We start from the raw sequence: 19,137 nt of genomic DNA, 5'->3' as shown, positions 1-19,137 counted from the left end.
CTAATTTGGAGGTGATTGGTTAAGTAGTCATTGGGAACTGGAACATCTGGCTATCGTTCACTTATTTGTTACACTTTGTGAGTACTATGCCAGATGCTTTTTTTAAGTGCTAGGAATATGGCAGAAAAAACAGCCAAATGTTTCTGTTCTTGTGGAACTTTAATTCTAGTGAAAAGAAACCGATAAGCAAAATTTGTTATGTTAGATCTTCGATATTACTATTGGGATTGTTTGTTGTCACCGTGAACCACACTCATACAAGACGATGAACTTGGTTGATAAATACTGTGTGTGTTCTGACTGCTTCACCAACTGACTGTTCTGCTGTCTCTTCCTCTCTTCAGGCCTCCCTACTCCCTGAAACACAACAATACTGAAACCAGGAGAGTGAATAGCCCTACTATGGGCTCTAAATGTTCAAGGGAAAGAAGGAAGAGTTACAGATCTCTCACTTTAAATCAAAAGCTAGAAATGATAAAAGCTTAGTGAGGAAGGCACGTTGAAAGCAGAGATGCTCCAAAAGGTAACAACTCTTCTGTCAGATAGCTAGCCAAGTTGTTAATGCAAAGGAGAAGTTCTGGAAGGAAATTACTAGTGCTTCTCCAGTGAACACACAGAAGGTAAGAAAGTGAAAACAGGCTTATTGCTGATAGGAAATTTTAGTGGTCTGGATAGAAGATCAAACCAGATACAATATACTCTTAAGCTAAGGCCGAATCCAGCAAAACCCTAATTCCCTTTAATTCTGTGAAGGCTGAGAGAGGTGAGGAAGATGCAGAACAAAATTTTGAGGCCACTAGAGGTGGTTCATGTGATTTAAGGAAAGAGGCCATCTCCATGACATAAAACTGCAAGGTGAAGCAGCAAGGCTTGATGTAGAAGGTACAGCATGTGATCCAGAAGATCTAGCTAATAAGATCACTAATGAAGGTGGCTACACTAAACAACAGATTTTCAATGAAGACAGTGTTCTATTGGAAGAAGATGCTCTCTAAGACTTCCGTAACTAGAGAGGAGAAGTCAAAGCCTGGCTTCAAGGCTGCAAAGACAAGTTGACTCTTGTTAGGAGCTCATGCAGCTGGTGACTTTAAGTTGAATCCAGTGCTCATTGACCATTCTGAAAATCCTGGAGCCCTTAAGAATGATGCTAAATCTACTCTGCCTGGGCTTTATCAGTGGAACAACAAAGCCTAGATGAGAGCACATTTATTTACAACATTGTCTACTGAATATTTTAAGCCCACTGTTAAGACCTGCTGCTCAGGGACACCCGGGTGGCTCAGCGGTTGGGCGCCTGCCTTCAGCTGGGGTTGTGATCCCGGGATCAGGGATCAAGTTCCACATCGGGCTCCTTGCGAGGAGCAGCCTTCTCCCTCTGCCTATGTCTCTGCCTCTCCCTCTTAGTCTGTGTCTCTCATGAATAAATAAAATCTTTTTTTTTTAAAAAGACCTGCTGCTCAGAAAAAAAGATTCCTTTCAAAATATGACTGCTCATTGACAATGTACCTGGTCACCCAAAGGTTCTGATGGAGATGTATGAGATGAGTGTTGTTTTCATGCTAACACAGCATCCATTCTGCAGCCCATGGGTTAAGAAGTAATTTCAACTTTTAGGTCTTATTATTTATAAGAAGCATATTTTGTAAGACTATAGCTGCCATAGATAATGATTACTCTGATGGATCCCAGCAAAGTTTATTGAAAACCTTCTGGAAAGAACTCACTATACTAGATCCCATTAAAAGCATTCATGATTCATGGGAAGAGATCAAAATACCAACAGAACAGGAGTTTGGAAGAAGTTAATTACAACGTTCATGGATAACTGAGGGAGGGGTTTAAGATTTCAGTGGAGGAAGTACCTGCAGAATTGGTAGGAATAGCAAGAGACCTAGAATAAGAAGTAGAGCCTCATGATGTGACTGAATGCTGCGATCTCACCATAAAACTACAATGGATGAGGAGTTGCTTCTTATGGCTGAGCAAAGTGGTTTCTTGAGATGGAATCCTCTCCTGGTGAAAATGCTGGGAAGACTGTTGAAATGACAACAGAGGATTGAAAATATTGCATAAACTCAGTTGATAAAGCAGCAGCAGGGTTTGAGAGGATGGGCTCCAATTTTTAAAGAAATTCTAGTGTGGGTAAATTGCTATCAAACAGCATTGCACGCTACAGAGAAATTAGTCATGAAAGGAAGAGTCCATCAGTGTGGCAAAGGTCATTGTCTTATTTTAAGAAATTGCCACTGCTACCCCAGCAAACACCATCCAAGGTCAGCAGCCATCAACACTGAGGCAGGCCCCTCTACCAGCACTGACGACTCAGATAATAGTATTTTTTTAGCAAAGTATTTTAAAATAAAGGTATGAACATCTTTTTTAGTCATAATGCTATTGCACACAATATAAACATAACTTTTTAACGCACTGGGCCACCAAAACATTCATCTCACTTTATTTGTGGTATTTGTGCTCTGTTGTGGTGGTCTGGAACCAAACTGGCAATACCTGAGGTGTTCCTGAACCTGAGGTAATAGTGCTCTAGGCAGGAGTGAGTGCAAAGATTCCACGGTGGTGGCCAGCCTGGGTGGTCAAGAAACAGAAAAAGACTGGCGTGTCTGGAATAAAAAGTGTGAAGGGATGGCAGTAGGTGATAAGGTAAAAGGTAGTAAGTGGCCAGATCATGTAAGACTTGTAAATCCTAGCAAGGATTTTGGCCTTTATCTTGAAAGATATGGGAAGTGCTTGGAAAGTCATCCACACACTGCCTGTCAATGATCCCAGCCCCAGTTATCTTTTTTGTCTTGGGGTTGTTTGGCCTCAGAGTCCCAACTAGCTGGAGGTTGAGCTCTTTTGCCACCTTTTAGGCCTCTGTTGTGAAAAGTTCTGTTAGGATAGTTGAATGATTCCTCACTATTTTGCCTTTGGTCATGTTGCTTGATGAACGTGTTGCAGTAGTGAATGAAGGTAGAGAGGTCCTGTTTTGTGGAACATATTTCATAACATTTCTTTTGCTGGTTAGAATCTGTCTTCTGGGCAGCCCGGGTGGCTCAGCGGTTGAGCATCTGCCTTTGGCTCAGGGTGTGACCCTGGAGACCCGGGATTGAGTCCCATGTCGGGCTCCCTGCATGGAGCCTGCTTCTCCCTCTGCCTGTGTCTCTATCTCTCTCTCTGCCTCTCATGAATAAACAAATAAAATCTTTAAAAAAAAAAAAAAAAAGAATCTGTCTTCTGTCCATCCATTCATCCATCCATCCATCCATCCCTGTGATGTGTAGTAGGACAAATTGGCCATAAAATTTAAAATATAGTATGATAAAGCATATTGCTCTGTAATTAACTGTTTTCATTTTAGGAATGAAATAAATGATATCTTACTATCATGGTATACAATTCACTTTCATATTCATAATTTAAAAATCTCAATTATCCTCAGATATGAGTGGTGGTATTTCCATTTTACCTATGAAGACATAGGTCCGGGAAGTTAAGTAACTCAGTTACACGGATAGTAAAGATCTTCGATGTGAGGAGTTAAGGCATAAACCCTGAGTCTGTTGTTTCTAAATCCAATGCTATTTCTGTTTCACCACAGAAACACAACATAAAAATGGCACTCAGGCAAGCCAATTATATCATGATGGGTGACTGAGTTATTTTCTTCCCTGATTCTTGGCATGGGCATATAACTACCTCCATTCTGGTCATTCCTAGGGGAAATAATAGTTACCAGGAGTCAGGGATACTTTGGAAGTTTTCCAGCATATTCCAGAGGATGTATCAATTTAGTGACATTGGATATTATCATGAATTCTTTAATCAGATCAGAACTGATCATTCATGTGGATGAAGTTGAAAAAACAAAATGCTTTATTTTGAACTAAATGTTCAAACTTGGTGCAGCTGAAGAGTGTATGACCAATCTCTGCTTAATGTTAGCTGAAGAACGCTTCATTAGAAAACTTCAATCTCAGGAGGGAAAAGGTGATCTATTGAGCTGTTTGTTGCAAGGTGGGAAAATAAGTGGCCCTTCTGAACACTTTCACTATCAAAAGGCAGCAACGATAAAGCTTATTGCTATTCACAGGGCTCTAATTGAGTTATGAAAGGAAAGATTCTGTAAAGATGGATGTATAAAATTTCAAAGATATTTTAACAAGTTATATCTTAAGGTTCTAAGCATATTTTGTAAAATGGTTTATACCTTTGAACTTTAGAATAGAGTGACTTTGTCTTCACTGACCTTTGGGTAGCATTTCTCTCTGCTATAGTTTATTATTAAAGATAAATTTTTCTGGTTTTATTCCCCCCAGAGCTATTACTTTTTTCCTCTTTATTACTCTAAAGGAATAATCACATTTCCTTCAGGATATAGGAGAACCGTTCAAGGTGAGTTTTCTTTATAGGTTTAGATGTCATTACATTGTTTATATAAAGTGCAACTTCATGATAATGAGCTGTGGTCCATGGGGACCACGACTTGGACCAAAATTCATCAGGCTTTTTCTTAAGCATGTTCTCTTTTCTGATGTCATGTTGAAAAGCTTATAACAGTTTTTGAAAACTCTCTTTTGGAAATATAATACAGTAGGAAGAGTTTAAAATGGAGACCCGTATTCTGGCCCTGCCTTAGTATGTGACTTCAGACAAGTCATTCAGACAAGACTTGTGTTTTGCCATCTGTAAATGGAGTATTGGATGACATGATCTTTGAGGTATCTTCTAATTTTATCAATTTTTATCAAAATACAGAACCTAGATTCTGTGCTTTCAGACTCTATACTCTTATTGTTAAAATAAGTTTCTTTTAATTAAAAAACCCCTACATTATTGAAAATTTAGGAGATAGAGTGGAAATATGGAAGGGGATTACCATTGTGTTTTAACCACTGCTATCATTTTAATGTATTTCCAGTCATTTTCCTGATGTATATTTTAACAGACTTACAAGCATAAGCTATATATATGTGATTTGGCATCCTCTGGCACAATTTTAGAAAGTCTCCAGTGATAGCAAATTTTCATGCTCTGTGAATGGATTTGGATTTAAGTTTTGGAACTGATCAAAGGTCATTCAGACCCAACTCTAGTGACTTGGATGGTAGTCATTCTGTGTAGTTTTATTTTGGATCCAAAATGAAGTGTGACAGCAAACTGGCTTTTTTTTTTTTTATGATTTGCAAAACTGGTTCTGACATTAATTTTAAATATATTTTTAGAATTTTTTTGAGTAAAGCTTTAGCATCATTAGACTAAATGCCTAGCTTCTCAATGCACTGTGTGTGTGTATATGTATATATATATATATATATATATTCCGTGATGTTTTTTAAACAATAAATACAAACATCTTGAGTTTTTTATAGTTACCCACTTCACATTTTTTCTGAGCTCTGATGGAATAAATGCTGAAACCCTACATAATGCTTTTAAAAGGCTTAATTCCACTTAGGACACCCACCAACCCCCAGCCTATAGTATTATCGTGAATTTCCACCTGCTCTAAGCCTATGAATAACATATGCACAAGACATTTTATCTCCAGACCTTACAGTTATCTCAGTGTTAACTCCATAACTTGCCCAAGGTCACATAGGTAGTAATTGCAGAGATGGGATGGGCACCTAGCTCTTTTTTACTCTAGAAAGCTCCTCTTTCAGTTATCCATATAGGTAAAGTGAAGAGATTAATGCATGGCTTTATTATTATTACTACTACTACTATTATTATTATTATTATTATTATTATTATTATTACTATTGCCTGTTTCTGCAGTAGCATCTTGGTAATACACCCAGACAACTTGGCACTTATTTAGATCCAGACACCTGAGGTAGATTTAGGTGCAATCCAAAGAAGCCACAACTTAGAAAAGAAAAACACGATGAGGAGAGCCCGGGTGGCTCAGCGGTTTAGTGCCGCCTTCAGCCTAGGGTATGATCCAGAGACCCGGGATCGAGTCCCATGTCAGGCTCCCTGCACAGAGCCTTTCTCCCTTTGCCTATGTCTCTGCCTCTCTCTCTCTGTCTCTCATGAATAAATAAATAAAATCTTAAAAAAAAAAAACAAAGAAAAACAGGATGAAAATGCTCATGAGAGGAGGATGAGTGTCTTTGTGGCAGGGAAGAAGCACTATTCTTAGATTCTTTGTTCTTTGGGAAGGCTTTGCCTCTGTAAATTTCATGAGGATTAAGAATCAAACAATCCCCTGAAACTGTAGGCTATCCAAATGCCACACTCACGGAATTATTCAGCTCTCTTTCAATTTTATCAATTTAGAACCAATTCTACGTGGAATTAAAACTTGCATTTCTTTCTTATTGTCTATTTCTGAAACATAACATTGAAATGAACATGGGCAAACATTAGTTCAAAGCAGAATGAATACAAATAAATTTTTAATAAAAAATTAAATGTTTTATTTAAGTATGTTTCCCCAATACCTTATTAAGATAATTTCCACTTAAGACATGTTATACCTCAAAGGATTGGCATGATGGAGGGATTCGCATTTCTGAGTAGTATGTTAGTGTAACTTTAAAAAGAAAAGTGTCTTAGCCAGATTATGGTGGACTTTGGGCTGTATCAAGTGACCAGTCCCAAAGGGTCCTCAGTTTTCTATGTAGTTACCTTGGAAAAAGGTAAAGGAAGCTGCTCTAAACAGTGGTTAGATATCTCTAAGAGAGCCCCATTACCTACCAAAAGGATACATAAAAAGGATTTATTTTGGCTTTATACTGAAATTTTATTGTTTCTAAAACTGAACTGCTTGTAGAGATGAGAGACCATCTATTTGGGCTATAAGCTAATATGGTTTATATTATATTTTAATTTATAATATATGAAATATTATATTTAAATGAAAAATAAAGATATCACTTTTTAAACAAGGGAAGATTGCCAAAGGTAGAATAAAATAGTACGGATTTTAATGTAAGAGAAATAAAAGGAACTCTAAACAGAATATTCCAAAGATATTTGAGGTATCATTTAAAGTTGCCACAAGGATTGTTAGGTCAGATAAAAGAGTGGGTTTCATAAACTTACTTCCTACCTTGTGAAGGTAGTACTTCCTTTATTTGCCTTAAACTTAGTTTTCAGGCTCTAGAAGATGCGCCCTAGATTTGGCATTTTCCCCCAAACATACTCATACTGACTTTGATCACTCACCTTCTGTGCTTCCATCTTTGCTGAGTAAAGGATTATAGTCTGTGTTCTTATGTAATAATGAATATTTAGTGAATGTTTACTGTATATGCTAGGTTGTTGTATAAGCATTTTACTTATATTTCCTCCTGTTTCAGCACACAGTTCTATGAACTGTCTCCTTCCCTGGGTCTCTGTCACACACACACACCTCAGCATATACACCAAGTATGAGTCTAGAGGAACACAGCTGGTGGGGATGAGGGAGCTCCCTTAAGTTTATTCTTTACCATTGAGCTCAAATAACATTCTACCTCTGATGACACTTTTTAACCCCTTCCCCTGAATCCTCATCCTATTTCCCAATTCAGAAACTAGGTCTTCTCACCAAAGGTAAAATGCTCTGGACAACTAGAGGGTGATTTTTATTCCCTCTATGATGTGGAATTAATTTCACATCATTCCTCTATGTTCAGAGAATCATCATTAACCTCTTTTCCTATAGTACCTAAATGGATGTGAAAGAAGATGGGATTAGAGGAAGAGAGTATAGCAACAGCCTTTTCTTGTATGGGTGCTACAAAGTTAAGATGACAGCAAAATATCTCAGATTGTCTAACAGAGGTATGTGGGATGGATAGGAGAGCCCATGTGACTTCTGTGATATCATGAGTAGGGCAAGGAGAAAGCAAAGATCCTTGCTGGAAGAAGCCGCGGGTGGTGGTGGCTCTAGAAGAAATTGCCAGATCAATATAGATAACTACAGGCAGAGAAAGGCCCAGCAACGGTATCAGTGAGAGGCTCTGCCATCCATGACCTCCTGCTCGTCCTCTCCACAGAAACTCCCGTCCTGAGCCCCTCTAGTCTTCATCTTGCTGAAGACCTTTCTGCTGACCAAACAAACCATTGCTGGTGAGTTAAAGAGGGGGTGATGGGGTGATAGGGTTGGGGTGGGCCTGGATCCTGCCAATTCTCCCATCATGTTCTAAGTTGGGACTCAGAGTATGCACCCTACAGAAAGTCATTGCATCATACATGATGATTAGGTCCCATGAACTCATAGAAATCCTAGACAAAATGCTTAGGCCTCAGAATCTAATTATTGTACTGTGGGCAAGTGTTTATAACATTAATTTACAACCTCCAACAGGTTGCCTAAAGTCTAAACTGTTTTTTGTTTTGTTTTGTTTTTTGTTTTTGTTTTTGTTTTTTAGGAATTCAGCAGATTCTCTTTATTTTGTAGTATACTTCTTCCATAGTAATAAGAGGTATTTGATATATTCTTTTGGTCAAAATTCCAGTGCCCTTGATAGAAAAACACCATTTAAGACTGTTTAAAAGAACAGTTCTTCTAAAACAACCATATTATGACAGCTAACCTCAAATAACGATGTGTAATATTATACAGCAATTGAGAACATTCTTGGAGGTTGGCATTAGAGAGAGCAGGCTCTGCAGTGTTCAGACTGTGTAGTCTTTCTTTTAAAGATTTGGAGAGAGCACAAGGAGGGGTGGGGGCGGGTTGAGGGAGGAAGGCAGAGGGAGAATCTTATAAGCAGACCCCCTGCTGAGCAAGGAGCCTGAGGTGGGGCTCAATCCCACAACCCATGAAATCATGACCTGAGCTGAAACCAAGAGTCTGACACATAACTGACTAAGCCACCACCCAGGCGCACCCAGGCTGTGTAGCAGTTATCTGAGCTTCAGTTTTCTCATCAGTAAAACCAATAATCTATAGTCCTGACTTGGTAGGGTTTTTGTAAAGACTAAATGAAACCATCTCTATTTAATTTAGTACCATGCTTGGTCTTCTATAATTGTTTTATGATAAATAGCTAATAAATAAATATGTAAATGAATAATAACACTGCAGCACATTGTGGAATGCTTCAGTAAACTGTTTTCAGGATTATATTAATCCTTATTAGTTGACAAAATGTGTGGAATTATTACAACTCAATGCTCATCAAAGAACTATGGGGAAGTGTAAAAGCATTTGCAGACTTCTCTGATGCCAGTTTCTGTGGCTGTAAACAAATTCCAGGGAAATTGTTTTTTATTGTTGATGTTCTAATTTGGATGAGACCAAGCTAGACGTTGAAAGGAGAAATGGCAGAATTAATTTATAGCCATTTAAAAAATGAATTGAGCCAGTACTATTTCTATCTCATTTTGTTACCAGGATTTTCAGTACTCAAGACCAGGGTCAATTCCTAGCGGCTGAAGAAGATTTAGCAGCAACATGAGCATCCATCAATCACCCATGTAATATTGTGATTTATAAGAAATATATATTTGGTCATTCAGTTGACCAAAAATATTATTTCCCATATATATATTCAGCGACAGTTACTGATTCAGGCTCCCTAACCCTTGGAATTTCCTAAGTATTCCCAGTGATGAAGGAATCTATGGCTAACGTTAACAAGATGACTTTTGGGTCCCACTTAAGAACCAGCCTTGTAATTAGAGGGTTACAAATTTCAATCCCACCCCTGGCATCTAGGAAGGAGAGAGGGACTGGAGGTTGAATCCGTTGCCAATGGTCAATGATTTATTCAGTCGTGCCTATGTAATGAAGTCTCCATAAAATCCAAAAGGACCTTCCTGGAGAGCTCCCATGTTGGTGAATATGTGGAGGTGCAAAGAGGGTAGAAGTTCTGTGCCTTTTCCTGACCTTATGCATCTCTTTCATCTGGCTATTATATAATTTTATTATATATATATGTGTGTGTGTATATATATATAATATATATAATTATATATATATAATTTCTCATAAACCAGTAATCTAGTAAGTAAAATGTTTCCATGAGTTCTGTGAGCCACCCTAGCAAATTAATTGAACCCAAGGAGGAGGTTGTGGGAATCTCTGATATACAGCCAGTTGGTCAGAAGTAAGGGTAACAACCTGGGCTTATGACTGGTGTCTGCAACCCAAGGAGGGGGTTGTTGGAATCCCTAATCTATAGCTAATTGTTCAGAAGCACAGGCTTGCAACTGGCATCTGAAATGGGGTGTGGGGAGCACTCTTGTAGGACTGAGCCCTTAATGTGTGGAATCTGATGCCATCTCCAGATAAATACTGTCAGAATTGAACTGGGTTCTTGGACACCCTGCTGTTGTCTGAGCATTGCTTTTGTTGGTGTGGGGACCCCTCCACCCCCACCCTGCCAACCTTCCATTCATATATGTTGGAATTGGGTTCAGAACCTATTGAGTTTGGTATCAGTGAAGTGGGATTTTTCTAGAATGGCCTTGGCTCACAGAGAAGAAGAAGGGTGAAAGGACAGGGGATGAGGAAGCTTTGATTTCTTTTTTTCTTTGGGAAGAAAAAGAGTGAAAGGACAGGGGATGAGGAACCTTTGATTTCTGGGTGGCCACTTGGTCACCCATGGTATGGAGCAGCAACTGTGCTGTGCTTAGTTACTAAAAGTAAAGGTTACTAATGGTGAAAGTTATCAGGAATTTAAAGATGGATCCAACTCTTGCGGTTGGTTCACTTGATGCATAAGGAAATGCAAAGTCTATGAAAAAGGCAAAATCATCTACCTCTTGGTTATTGTTATCTGTAATGGCTAAACTAAAAGTAAAAGAGACTGTCTGGTCAGACCTTGATGCTAGACCAAGCTCAGATTTCTGTGAGTCTGTGTGTAGGCTACTGGCCTCAAGGCCACTCAACAAGGGGGAAATTATGCAGGGGCAGCAAAAAGTACTTCTAAGACTTCTGGTTACCAAGTAGGTAGTCAATAGGGAGCAACAGCAAAACCAAGAAACCATTGAAACCAGAGGGTATAGTATGAAGGAATTGTTTCATTTTGTGGATGAGTATCAGTAACTTCATGAGGAATCTTTACTGAAGGGGATTGTGAGAGTGAGTTGGGGGCTATGTCTGGTTTTGAATGCTGCAGAGCGAAAGAGCATATTTGGGTTGATATGGGACAAATGTCTCACTATGGAAAAATCACAGATGGCCATACGTGATCCATACATATAGGAGGTTATTCCAGAGGGAGCAGCCAGCCTAGAGGACTGGATAAAAGCCATGGAAAGGTCTGGTTACCCTGAGAAGGGAGACTGCCCAATTTTCCCTATAAATGTCAAAGTGGAACATCCCTAATGAAGCCAATGATAATGTTCTGTATGTAAGCCATGTGGGATTGGTTTTATGAAGATTAGGATATTCACCCCCTGAATATGTCCATTACCCACATCATGATAAATGCTGTGATTAAGAGGGTCCTCCCCACATGAGCACCCCATATAACCTTATTGTTGCAAAACAGAAAAACAGGGAATCTTTATCAAATGTGCTAAGCTTCCCCGCCTTGGTCTTACAGATGCTAATAAAAGCATCAGTTTATTTAATAAGAAAATGGGGAAAACCAAGGGGAGAGTTAAGGGACTGTTTGCAAGAAGGTAAAAATTTCTAGAAGGTTATTAAGAAATACATTAACAAAGCAAATATAGAAAGGGACAAAACAAAGGAATCAGAAAGGAGAGTGGTGGGACTTGTCCCAGCAGGGTGGAAATCTTTAGATGGTTACTAGAGAATGGGATGAATAAAGAACACATTGATGGGGTATAAACAAAAGTTTTCATGCAGCATAACCTAAGGTTTGTGGGCCAGTGGGACCCAGTATTGGTCACCCACCATTAAAGGACCCCAAACAATTCTGCTGTATTTACCTCTGTCTGGGAAATTTTAAAAACTGGAAGGTAGAGATTACTATGAGAAAATGGACCAGCAGTCACCTGGAGCAGTGGTCAGGCAGATGAATCAAAGATTCCCAAAGGAGCCAGGGTCTCTTGGGTTGACCCCTCACTGAGGACCTTTTGTGCAAGAGTGGGTAAAATGGGCAGTGGGTGGAGAAGAGAAGTTTCCGGGACAGTGTCCATTGGCCTGGCTGTATGATCAGATTAGAAAGGCAATAGAAACCTGAGTACTAAAGGTGTGCCCATATAAGACATAACCCTATGGAAATCACTCTGAACATTTGAAAGGTGTATTAGAGAAGAAGCCTATAAGAAGAATGCCCTTCCAAGTTTGGAAGGCGATTGAAATTGATAAGTAGATATCCCTGTATGCTCCCTTGAGATGGCTGACTGGTCCATGAAATGAGTAGACAGGAGGGTCTGCAGTAGTGCAAAGATGGGCTGAAACCAGACACATTGTTCTTGCACCCTCTGAAGCACAAAATACCAATAAGAGCTGCTCTATCTACCAACAAGAGAGATGGAGACTGTGGATGGCTATGTGGTAGATTCCCTGGGGAGAAGGTCCTGAATGTAGCTGGCAAGTGAGATTGATGCTGGTGGCCTTTGGGGGCTACCAGTGGGTCCTGACAGGAGTATTCGCTGCCTCCAGACTGGGCTTTGCTTCCCTGATATTAGATGCAAATGCTCAAAATACTACAAAAGAACAGGAGCAGAAGATATTACATGGATTTGGATTACTGACCATCACTTCTTCAGACTGAGGAACCCATTTTACAGCCCATAATATCCAACAATGGGCAGAGAGATAAATTTGATAGAGAATTGGAGTGGTTGACATAACCAATGACTGAAACATTGGTTATTGAAAACAGGAAGAAAAAGGCCTGAAGGACTGGCTCACAAGTCTTCACCAGTGTGTGCTCACCCTCAATATGAGGAGTCCTGAAGGTGTGGCCCCACGAGGTAGCTGCTTTTTTTCTGGTGGATCTGGGCAAGAGCGGGAAGGGAAGCTGCTATATTCTTTCTTCCTCACATCACCTCAACTTTCGTTTTGTTTGTTTTGCCCTCCTGCTAGATGCACTGGTCCTTGTAGTTACAAGGGCTAGAAGCAGGGAGGATTGCTGAGCCGGAAACTGTAACTATGTTTTTAACCTTTATGTCACAATTCCTGAGAGCCCCATGGGATAGGATGTACCTTCACTCCCTCTGCCAAATTGGGATTAATTCAGCCATATTGCTTGTGATAAAAGTAGCTCACTACTCAGTGCGCCAGAGTGACCTTGCGTTGTGTGATCAGGAATGGACTGAGGGAGAGGGTCTTGCTAGTGACTTTGCTGCCCCTGATCTAGACCGGCATGGTGGACTGGGTAGTTAGTTACTAAGGACTGAATGAGGGTCTAGTAATGTGCCAGCATCTTTTTGTTTTGTTTTGTTTTTTTGTTTTAGATGATTCATTTATTTATTTGAGAGAGAGAGAGAGAGAGAGAGAGAGAGAGAGAGAGCGCCCGCACACGCACATGTGCATGAGCAGTGGAGAGGGGCACAGGGAGAGGAAGAAGCAGACTCTCCTCCAAGCAGGGACCCCCAATGTGGGGCTTGATCCCAGGACTCTGAGATCATGACCCAAGCCAAAGGCAGATGCTCAACGACTGAAACACCCAGGTGCTCCCCTGTGCCAGTATCTTTTGACTGCTATGATTGTTTTGGCATTAGGGGGATATGTGTGTGAAGACCAGGAGGTGGGCTGTGATATTGTTGATTTATAAAAAAATATATATTTGCTTTTCATCCATAGTTCCTGGTTCACAGCTCCCCAAAGCCCTGGAAATTCCTAAATATGGAGAGTGACAAAGGTGTCTTTTGTTATGTTAATGAAGTATATTTTGGTCACCATCTAAGGATGGCTGCTGGTTGCCAAGGGAACAAACCATGTGATTAGGGGGTGGCAACTTTTAGTCCTACCTCCAAGCCTCCACAGAAAGGAGAAGGGCTGGAGGCTGAACCAATTGCCAGTGGTCAATGATGTAATCAATAATGCTTATGTGATGAAGCCTCCATAAAAAAACCCAAAAAGATGGGGTTTGGAGAGCTGGGAGAGTGACATGCCTGGAGAGGGCATGGAAGCTCTGCTCCCTTTTCTAGTACCTTGCCCAGGCATCTCTCCACCTTTGGCTGTTCCTGAGTTATATTCTTTTATAATAAACTAGTAAGCTAGGTAAGGAGAATATTTCTCTTGCGTTCAGTGAGCCACTCTAGCAAATTACTTGAACCCGAGGAGGGGGTCATGGGAACCTCTGATTTATAGCCAGTTGGTCAGAAGTATAGGTAACAACCCAGACTTATGCCTGGTATTTGAAACCCAAAAAGGGTGTCATTGGAACTCCCAACAGCCAGTCAGTCAGAAGCACAGGTAATAATTTGGGCTTGCAAATGGCATCTGAGTCAGTGAGGACCAAGGGAGGGGACAGTCTGGAATCTGATACTATCCTCTGGGTAAATAGCATCAGAATTGCTTCCTCTTGGGGGGACTACACCCCACCCCGCACCTCCCACACATCAGAATTGTGGGCCATGTTCTGAATTTACACATTCATAATAGCTACTGTATTATATTTCAGAGCAAAGAGCGATTCACTTGTCTGCTGATGATGTTTCAAAATAATTCCACAAGTGGCCTGGTAGAAGTCATTATCATAAATATTCAATGAAGTCACTTAATGAAGATTATTTTGAAGTAGCAATCCAAATTTTAATTTTAATGCAGTTTCTTCTGCAGGGCTAGAAAAGTGCCTTGAGTTTAAAATTTCTTAGCTTTTGTTTTGTTTTGTTTTTAAAGATTTATTTGTTTATCTTTGAGAAAGAGAGTGTGTGAGCCTGGGGCAGAAGGGGGGGGGGAGGGAGAGGCAGAGAGGGAGGGAGACAGAAATTTAGGAGACTCCATGCTGAGCTCAGAGGCCAACATGGCTCAATCTCACAACCCTGAGACCATTACCAACATTTAATAATATGGGGAAATGTGCAGAAAACATGTACAGAAAAATCCTCAAACTCAAGAGTTGCAAGCTTAACTGACTGAGCCACCCAGGTGCCCCAGCGGCTCAGGTCATAATCTCGGAGTCATGAGATCAAGTCTTGTATCAGGCTTTGAGCTCAGTATGAAGTCTCCTTGGGTTCTCTCTCTCCCTCTCCTTCTGCGCCTCTCCTGTTTGAGCTCTCTTTCTCTAACATAAATAAGTATTTTAAAAAATAAAATAAATACATAAAATATATTGTTAGTATAGTTAACATGACGTATGTAGGTTTTCTAATTAAAGGTGCAGTCCTGGCACAAGGGCAAACAAATAGATTATTAGAAGTTTAAGAGTATAGAAGCAGATGTTCTATATATATATATATATATATATATATATATATACACACACACACATATACCCACACACACACATATATATTTATTTATGGACATATGTATATATGAATATATATGTGTATATATATGAATTTAGTATATGAAAATCGATAACTTTCTGAAAAAATTGCAATGCATCCTATAGTAAAACAAGTTCTCAGTGAAAGAAAGAAATGTCAAAAAAAAAAAAAAAAAAGAAACTACAAGTAAAAGAAAATATGACAATTTTTATGACCTGGGGATAAATGTGTAAGTATAAAACCAAAAGGAGAATCATAAAGGAACATATTTATAAATTTACTTAAAGATCTGTAAACTTCAATGGGATAAACACATAAAATACAAATGCAAACAGCAAACAATGGAAAAGCATAGGATATAACAATTATATTAGAAAAAGGATAATATCCTTATATATATTTTTAAAGATTTTATTTATTTATTCATGAGAGACAGAGAGAGAGAGGCAGAGACACAGGCAGAGGGAGAAGCAGGCTCCATGCAGGAGCCTGACGTGGGACTCGATCCCGGGTCTCCAGGACCATACCCTGGGCTGAAGGCACCGCTAAACTGCTGTGCCACCTGAGCTGCCCCATAATATCTTTATATTAAAAAAAAAAAGTCTTGGGAATCAATAAGAAAAAGACAAATCCCTTCCTATTAGAACATGAATAAAAAAAGCAAAACCACAAATTTCAATAAATATGAAGTTTTCAATCTCACAAATAATAGGATAAATACAAATTTTATAAAGTGAAATTCCATTTTAAAGCAATTAGCAAAGACATTTGAAATGCTATTATTCATGGTTTTCTGGAATGGAAACTATCGCACAATTCTGGAGGTTTAAGTTGGTTCACCTTTTGTGAAGTGTTTTTGGTAAGGTATAAAATAAAGCTTGAAATATGCATAGTTGAGCGTCTTTATCAAAAAATTATCAGAGAAATTTGCAAAGATTTTATACAAGTATGAGCACAACATTTCTTAGAATAAGAATGAAAAAAAAACCCACAAATGTCTAAAGAGATCAATAATTTTAAAAATCATGATACATTTCTACTGGATACCTACTATGTATAAAACCCAGTGTGAGGTACTTAAGTAATTTACAAAATCATGCTACCATTAAAAATTATGTTTTTGAAGAGTATTTAATAATATGGGGAAATGTGCAGAATAATATGAGGGAAAAGAAAAAAAAACTCAAACTCTATCTATAGCAAGATCTAAAAGCCTGAAAGGAAATACACCAGATGGGGACTGTGAGGAATCTGAGTGATGAAAATGTAGGTGATTTTACTTTTTTCTTTCTTTTTTTTCTTGCATTTCATCAATCTCAGTAAAAATACTATGTTAAAGTAATTTAATCTGTAGTAAAAAAAAATTAGTGGTGATGTAAAATGGAATGTCAATATAAAAATGGCTGTATTTATACCTACTTATGTTAAATGATAATAACTATAACAAACTTACCCTGACCTGTTTTATGAATTTTTTTCTTTAAACAGATTCATGTTGAGAGCCTGTGTTCTTGCCAGGTCCTGTTTTAGGTCTTAAAGATACTGCAGTGATGTAGTGAACAGGAGAGAAAATCACTAGCAGTTAAGCGGGGGTAGGGGTCTGGGGCCATGGGAAAAGAGAGAGTTAATGTTCTAGCTCTCTCTTTCTGGGAAGAAATGCTAGCAGTGTGTGTGTGTGTGTGTGTGTGTGTGTGTGTGTGTGTGTGTCTGTTTGGTGGGGGGAGAGGGTACCTTTTCTGTGCACTCCTGTGAGCATGCAGTTCGAAACCTACCCCTTAATTTTGACATTCTCTGAGGTGAGCATGCTCAGCCAACTCCACTCACCAAGCTGGAGACACACTGGAAACTTCTGCTGGCACTTTTGTTGTATATGGCATGAATGAATCAGCATTGATATCCTGACTTTAAGAAGCCAGTATACCAATGAAAGCTCTGTGCTCAGAGTTCTGGGTGATCCACATGGCTGAAGGGATGGAAGAGAGGGGCTTGGCCCAGCAGATCTTACATTCAGAAAACAGTAACTGAACTTAGTTTTAGTAAAACTCAATTTACAATAATCTGATGCCTGAGGTCACTTTGCATAGGATGCAGGATTTATTTGTTTATTGGTTCATAAACATCGGTTAGTTTCCTTACTAGCATAAGGCTGAGAAAGGTAAAGGGGGAGGATAGTCCTTAATGTTGTTTACCATCTACCTTTAAAAAAACTTTCAACAATTTTAGAGTAAAACTGAAAAAAAAAAAGTTTTTTAAAGTATAAAGTGGCAAACATCAGGCATGCTTTGTCTTAGGAGTACACACCAAACACACATATGTGAAAACTCAGAACAGTTTACTAACAAACAGCCAGCCGGGCAGTATAGTAGACAGAGAGTTTCTGGAGATAGTCATTATAATAATACTTGCTGGGTACTCATTTAAATAAGATGCCCTGCTGCACATTAACTACCAAGAAAAGCCACACGCAGGCCAGTTGTTTTAAGGTAGGGCCCCGAAACACAGAAGTCTATGCTCTGCAACCAGTTGAGATGGACTAAATTGTTGCTGAGCTGTTTTTCAAGACAGCCACGTATGTGTGGCACAACTATTTTGGAAGCTTTAGGGGAGATTTCCAGCCACTTACTTTCACTGATGATTTCCAGGGAGGGTAGGAAGTACTCGTCACAGACAATAGACAGGGCCACGAACATGTAAAGGATAATTAGGAAGTAGATCACGATGCCTCCATCTGTGCGCTCCTGTTTTGTGAAAAACCCTTCAGGAAATTCCAGTGATGGAGAAATAACACATTGGGTGCTATTTCCTGGTAAGGAAAAGAAGGTGAAAATTTGAAGTATGCTTGTGTCACTTGTTCCAAGGCCATGAAGAGAAATTCCTTAAGAAAACGCTAAGTATGCAGTAACTGGGTGGCATTTTAAGAACCCTGGTGAAAATGTATAAATGATGTAGAGCTTTGCAGAGCTTTTAAAAAAAAATAATCTTTGGAGCCCAAAAAGGAGCTTTAATGAAATAAGCTGATGATAGTAAAAGAATTAGAAAAAAGAAAATCATGAGATCCCTCTTCCTTGTCTGCTTTATTTCAAAAAGGGAATTCTGAATCCCTCCTCCTCCTCAAAGAGAAACTATATCTCTGATGAGAAAGATTCCTACTATCCGTACAATTTCATTTTCCCATTTCAGAGCCCAGGCTGTCCACAGGCCTGTGAAGAATCCTCCACTGTTGCAGAGAGAATTTCTAAGACGAAAGAAGATTCTCTTTCATGATAAAGTCTCCAACAATAAAAAACTGGAGACTTGCCTGCTTCATGATGTCTATGAATGATTTCTGAGCTATCTTTGAGAACTTACTCGAAGGATCAAAAGTCTTTGATATTATTCCAAATGCTTAAAATCAGAGGAGCGAGCATAAGCCAAAGTGAGTCAAGTGAGATCTCCCTCTCTTTGTCCCTTCGTCCCTCCCTCTGTGGCAGCAGCAGCGGGGGCAGCTGACCCCAGTGTCCACCTACCTGTGGCCCTTGGGACACGCTGGAGCAGAGAGGCACCTGGAGGAGGCAAGTGTGCAGTAGCCCAGAGGATGGCGAGGAGCAGAGCTCTTCTTGCCCACCGCTGGCCCCCTTCCGCCTGCATTTCTGCTCTTACTGCAGTGTGCTGCTTTGGGAAGGGGTGAAAGGGAGGAATAAGCTGGATCATGTGAGGAGTCTCCTTCCTGCTCACTGCCCTGCCCAGGACACATCTCAGCAAGGCCTGTGCAGGAGGGAGGGTGAAAGGAGCCAGACAAGCTTCTCTGATTAGGAGCCCCAAGCTCCAGAGAGGCTGGGGTAGCTGGGGAGCAGAGCAGAAGAT

General features: G+C 39.7%; 1 protein-coding gene across 1 annotated transcript in view; it reads right to left on the bottom strand.

Moving 5' to 3' along the window:
• SLC24A5 (solute carrier family 24 member 5) overlaps positions 1 to 18,921 on the bottom strand; it is a 28,254-nt gene extending 9,333 nt beyond the window's left edge. The window contains exons 1-2 of the mRNA XM_035708559.2: positions 18,801 to 18,921; positions 17,918 to 18,097 (exon numbers count right to left, since the gene is read on the bottom strand). Of these exons, the coding sequence (XP_035564452.1) occupies positions 17,918 to 18,097; positions 18,801 to 18,921 (301 nt within the window). The remainder of the gene's footprint in view (positions 1 to 17,917; positions 18,098 to 18,800) is intronic.
• Between the last annotated feature and the right edge of the window lie 216 nt (positions 18,922 to 19,137).

The sequence above is a fragment of the Canis lupus genome, chromosome 30 (assembly GCF_003254725.2).
Source record: "Canis lupus dingo isolate Sandy chromosome 30, ASM325472v2, whole genome shotgun sequence".
Taxonomy (NCBI): domain Eukaryota; kingdom Metazoa; phylum Chordata; class Mammalia; order Carnivora; family Canidae; genus Canis; species Canis lupus.
The sequence above is the reverse complement of the archived record's forward strand: the minus strand, read 5'-3'. Positions and strand labels throughout refer to the sequence as shown.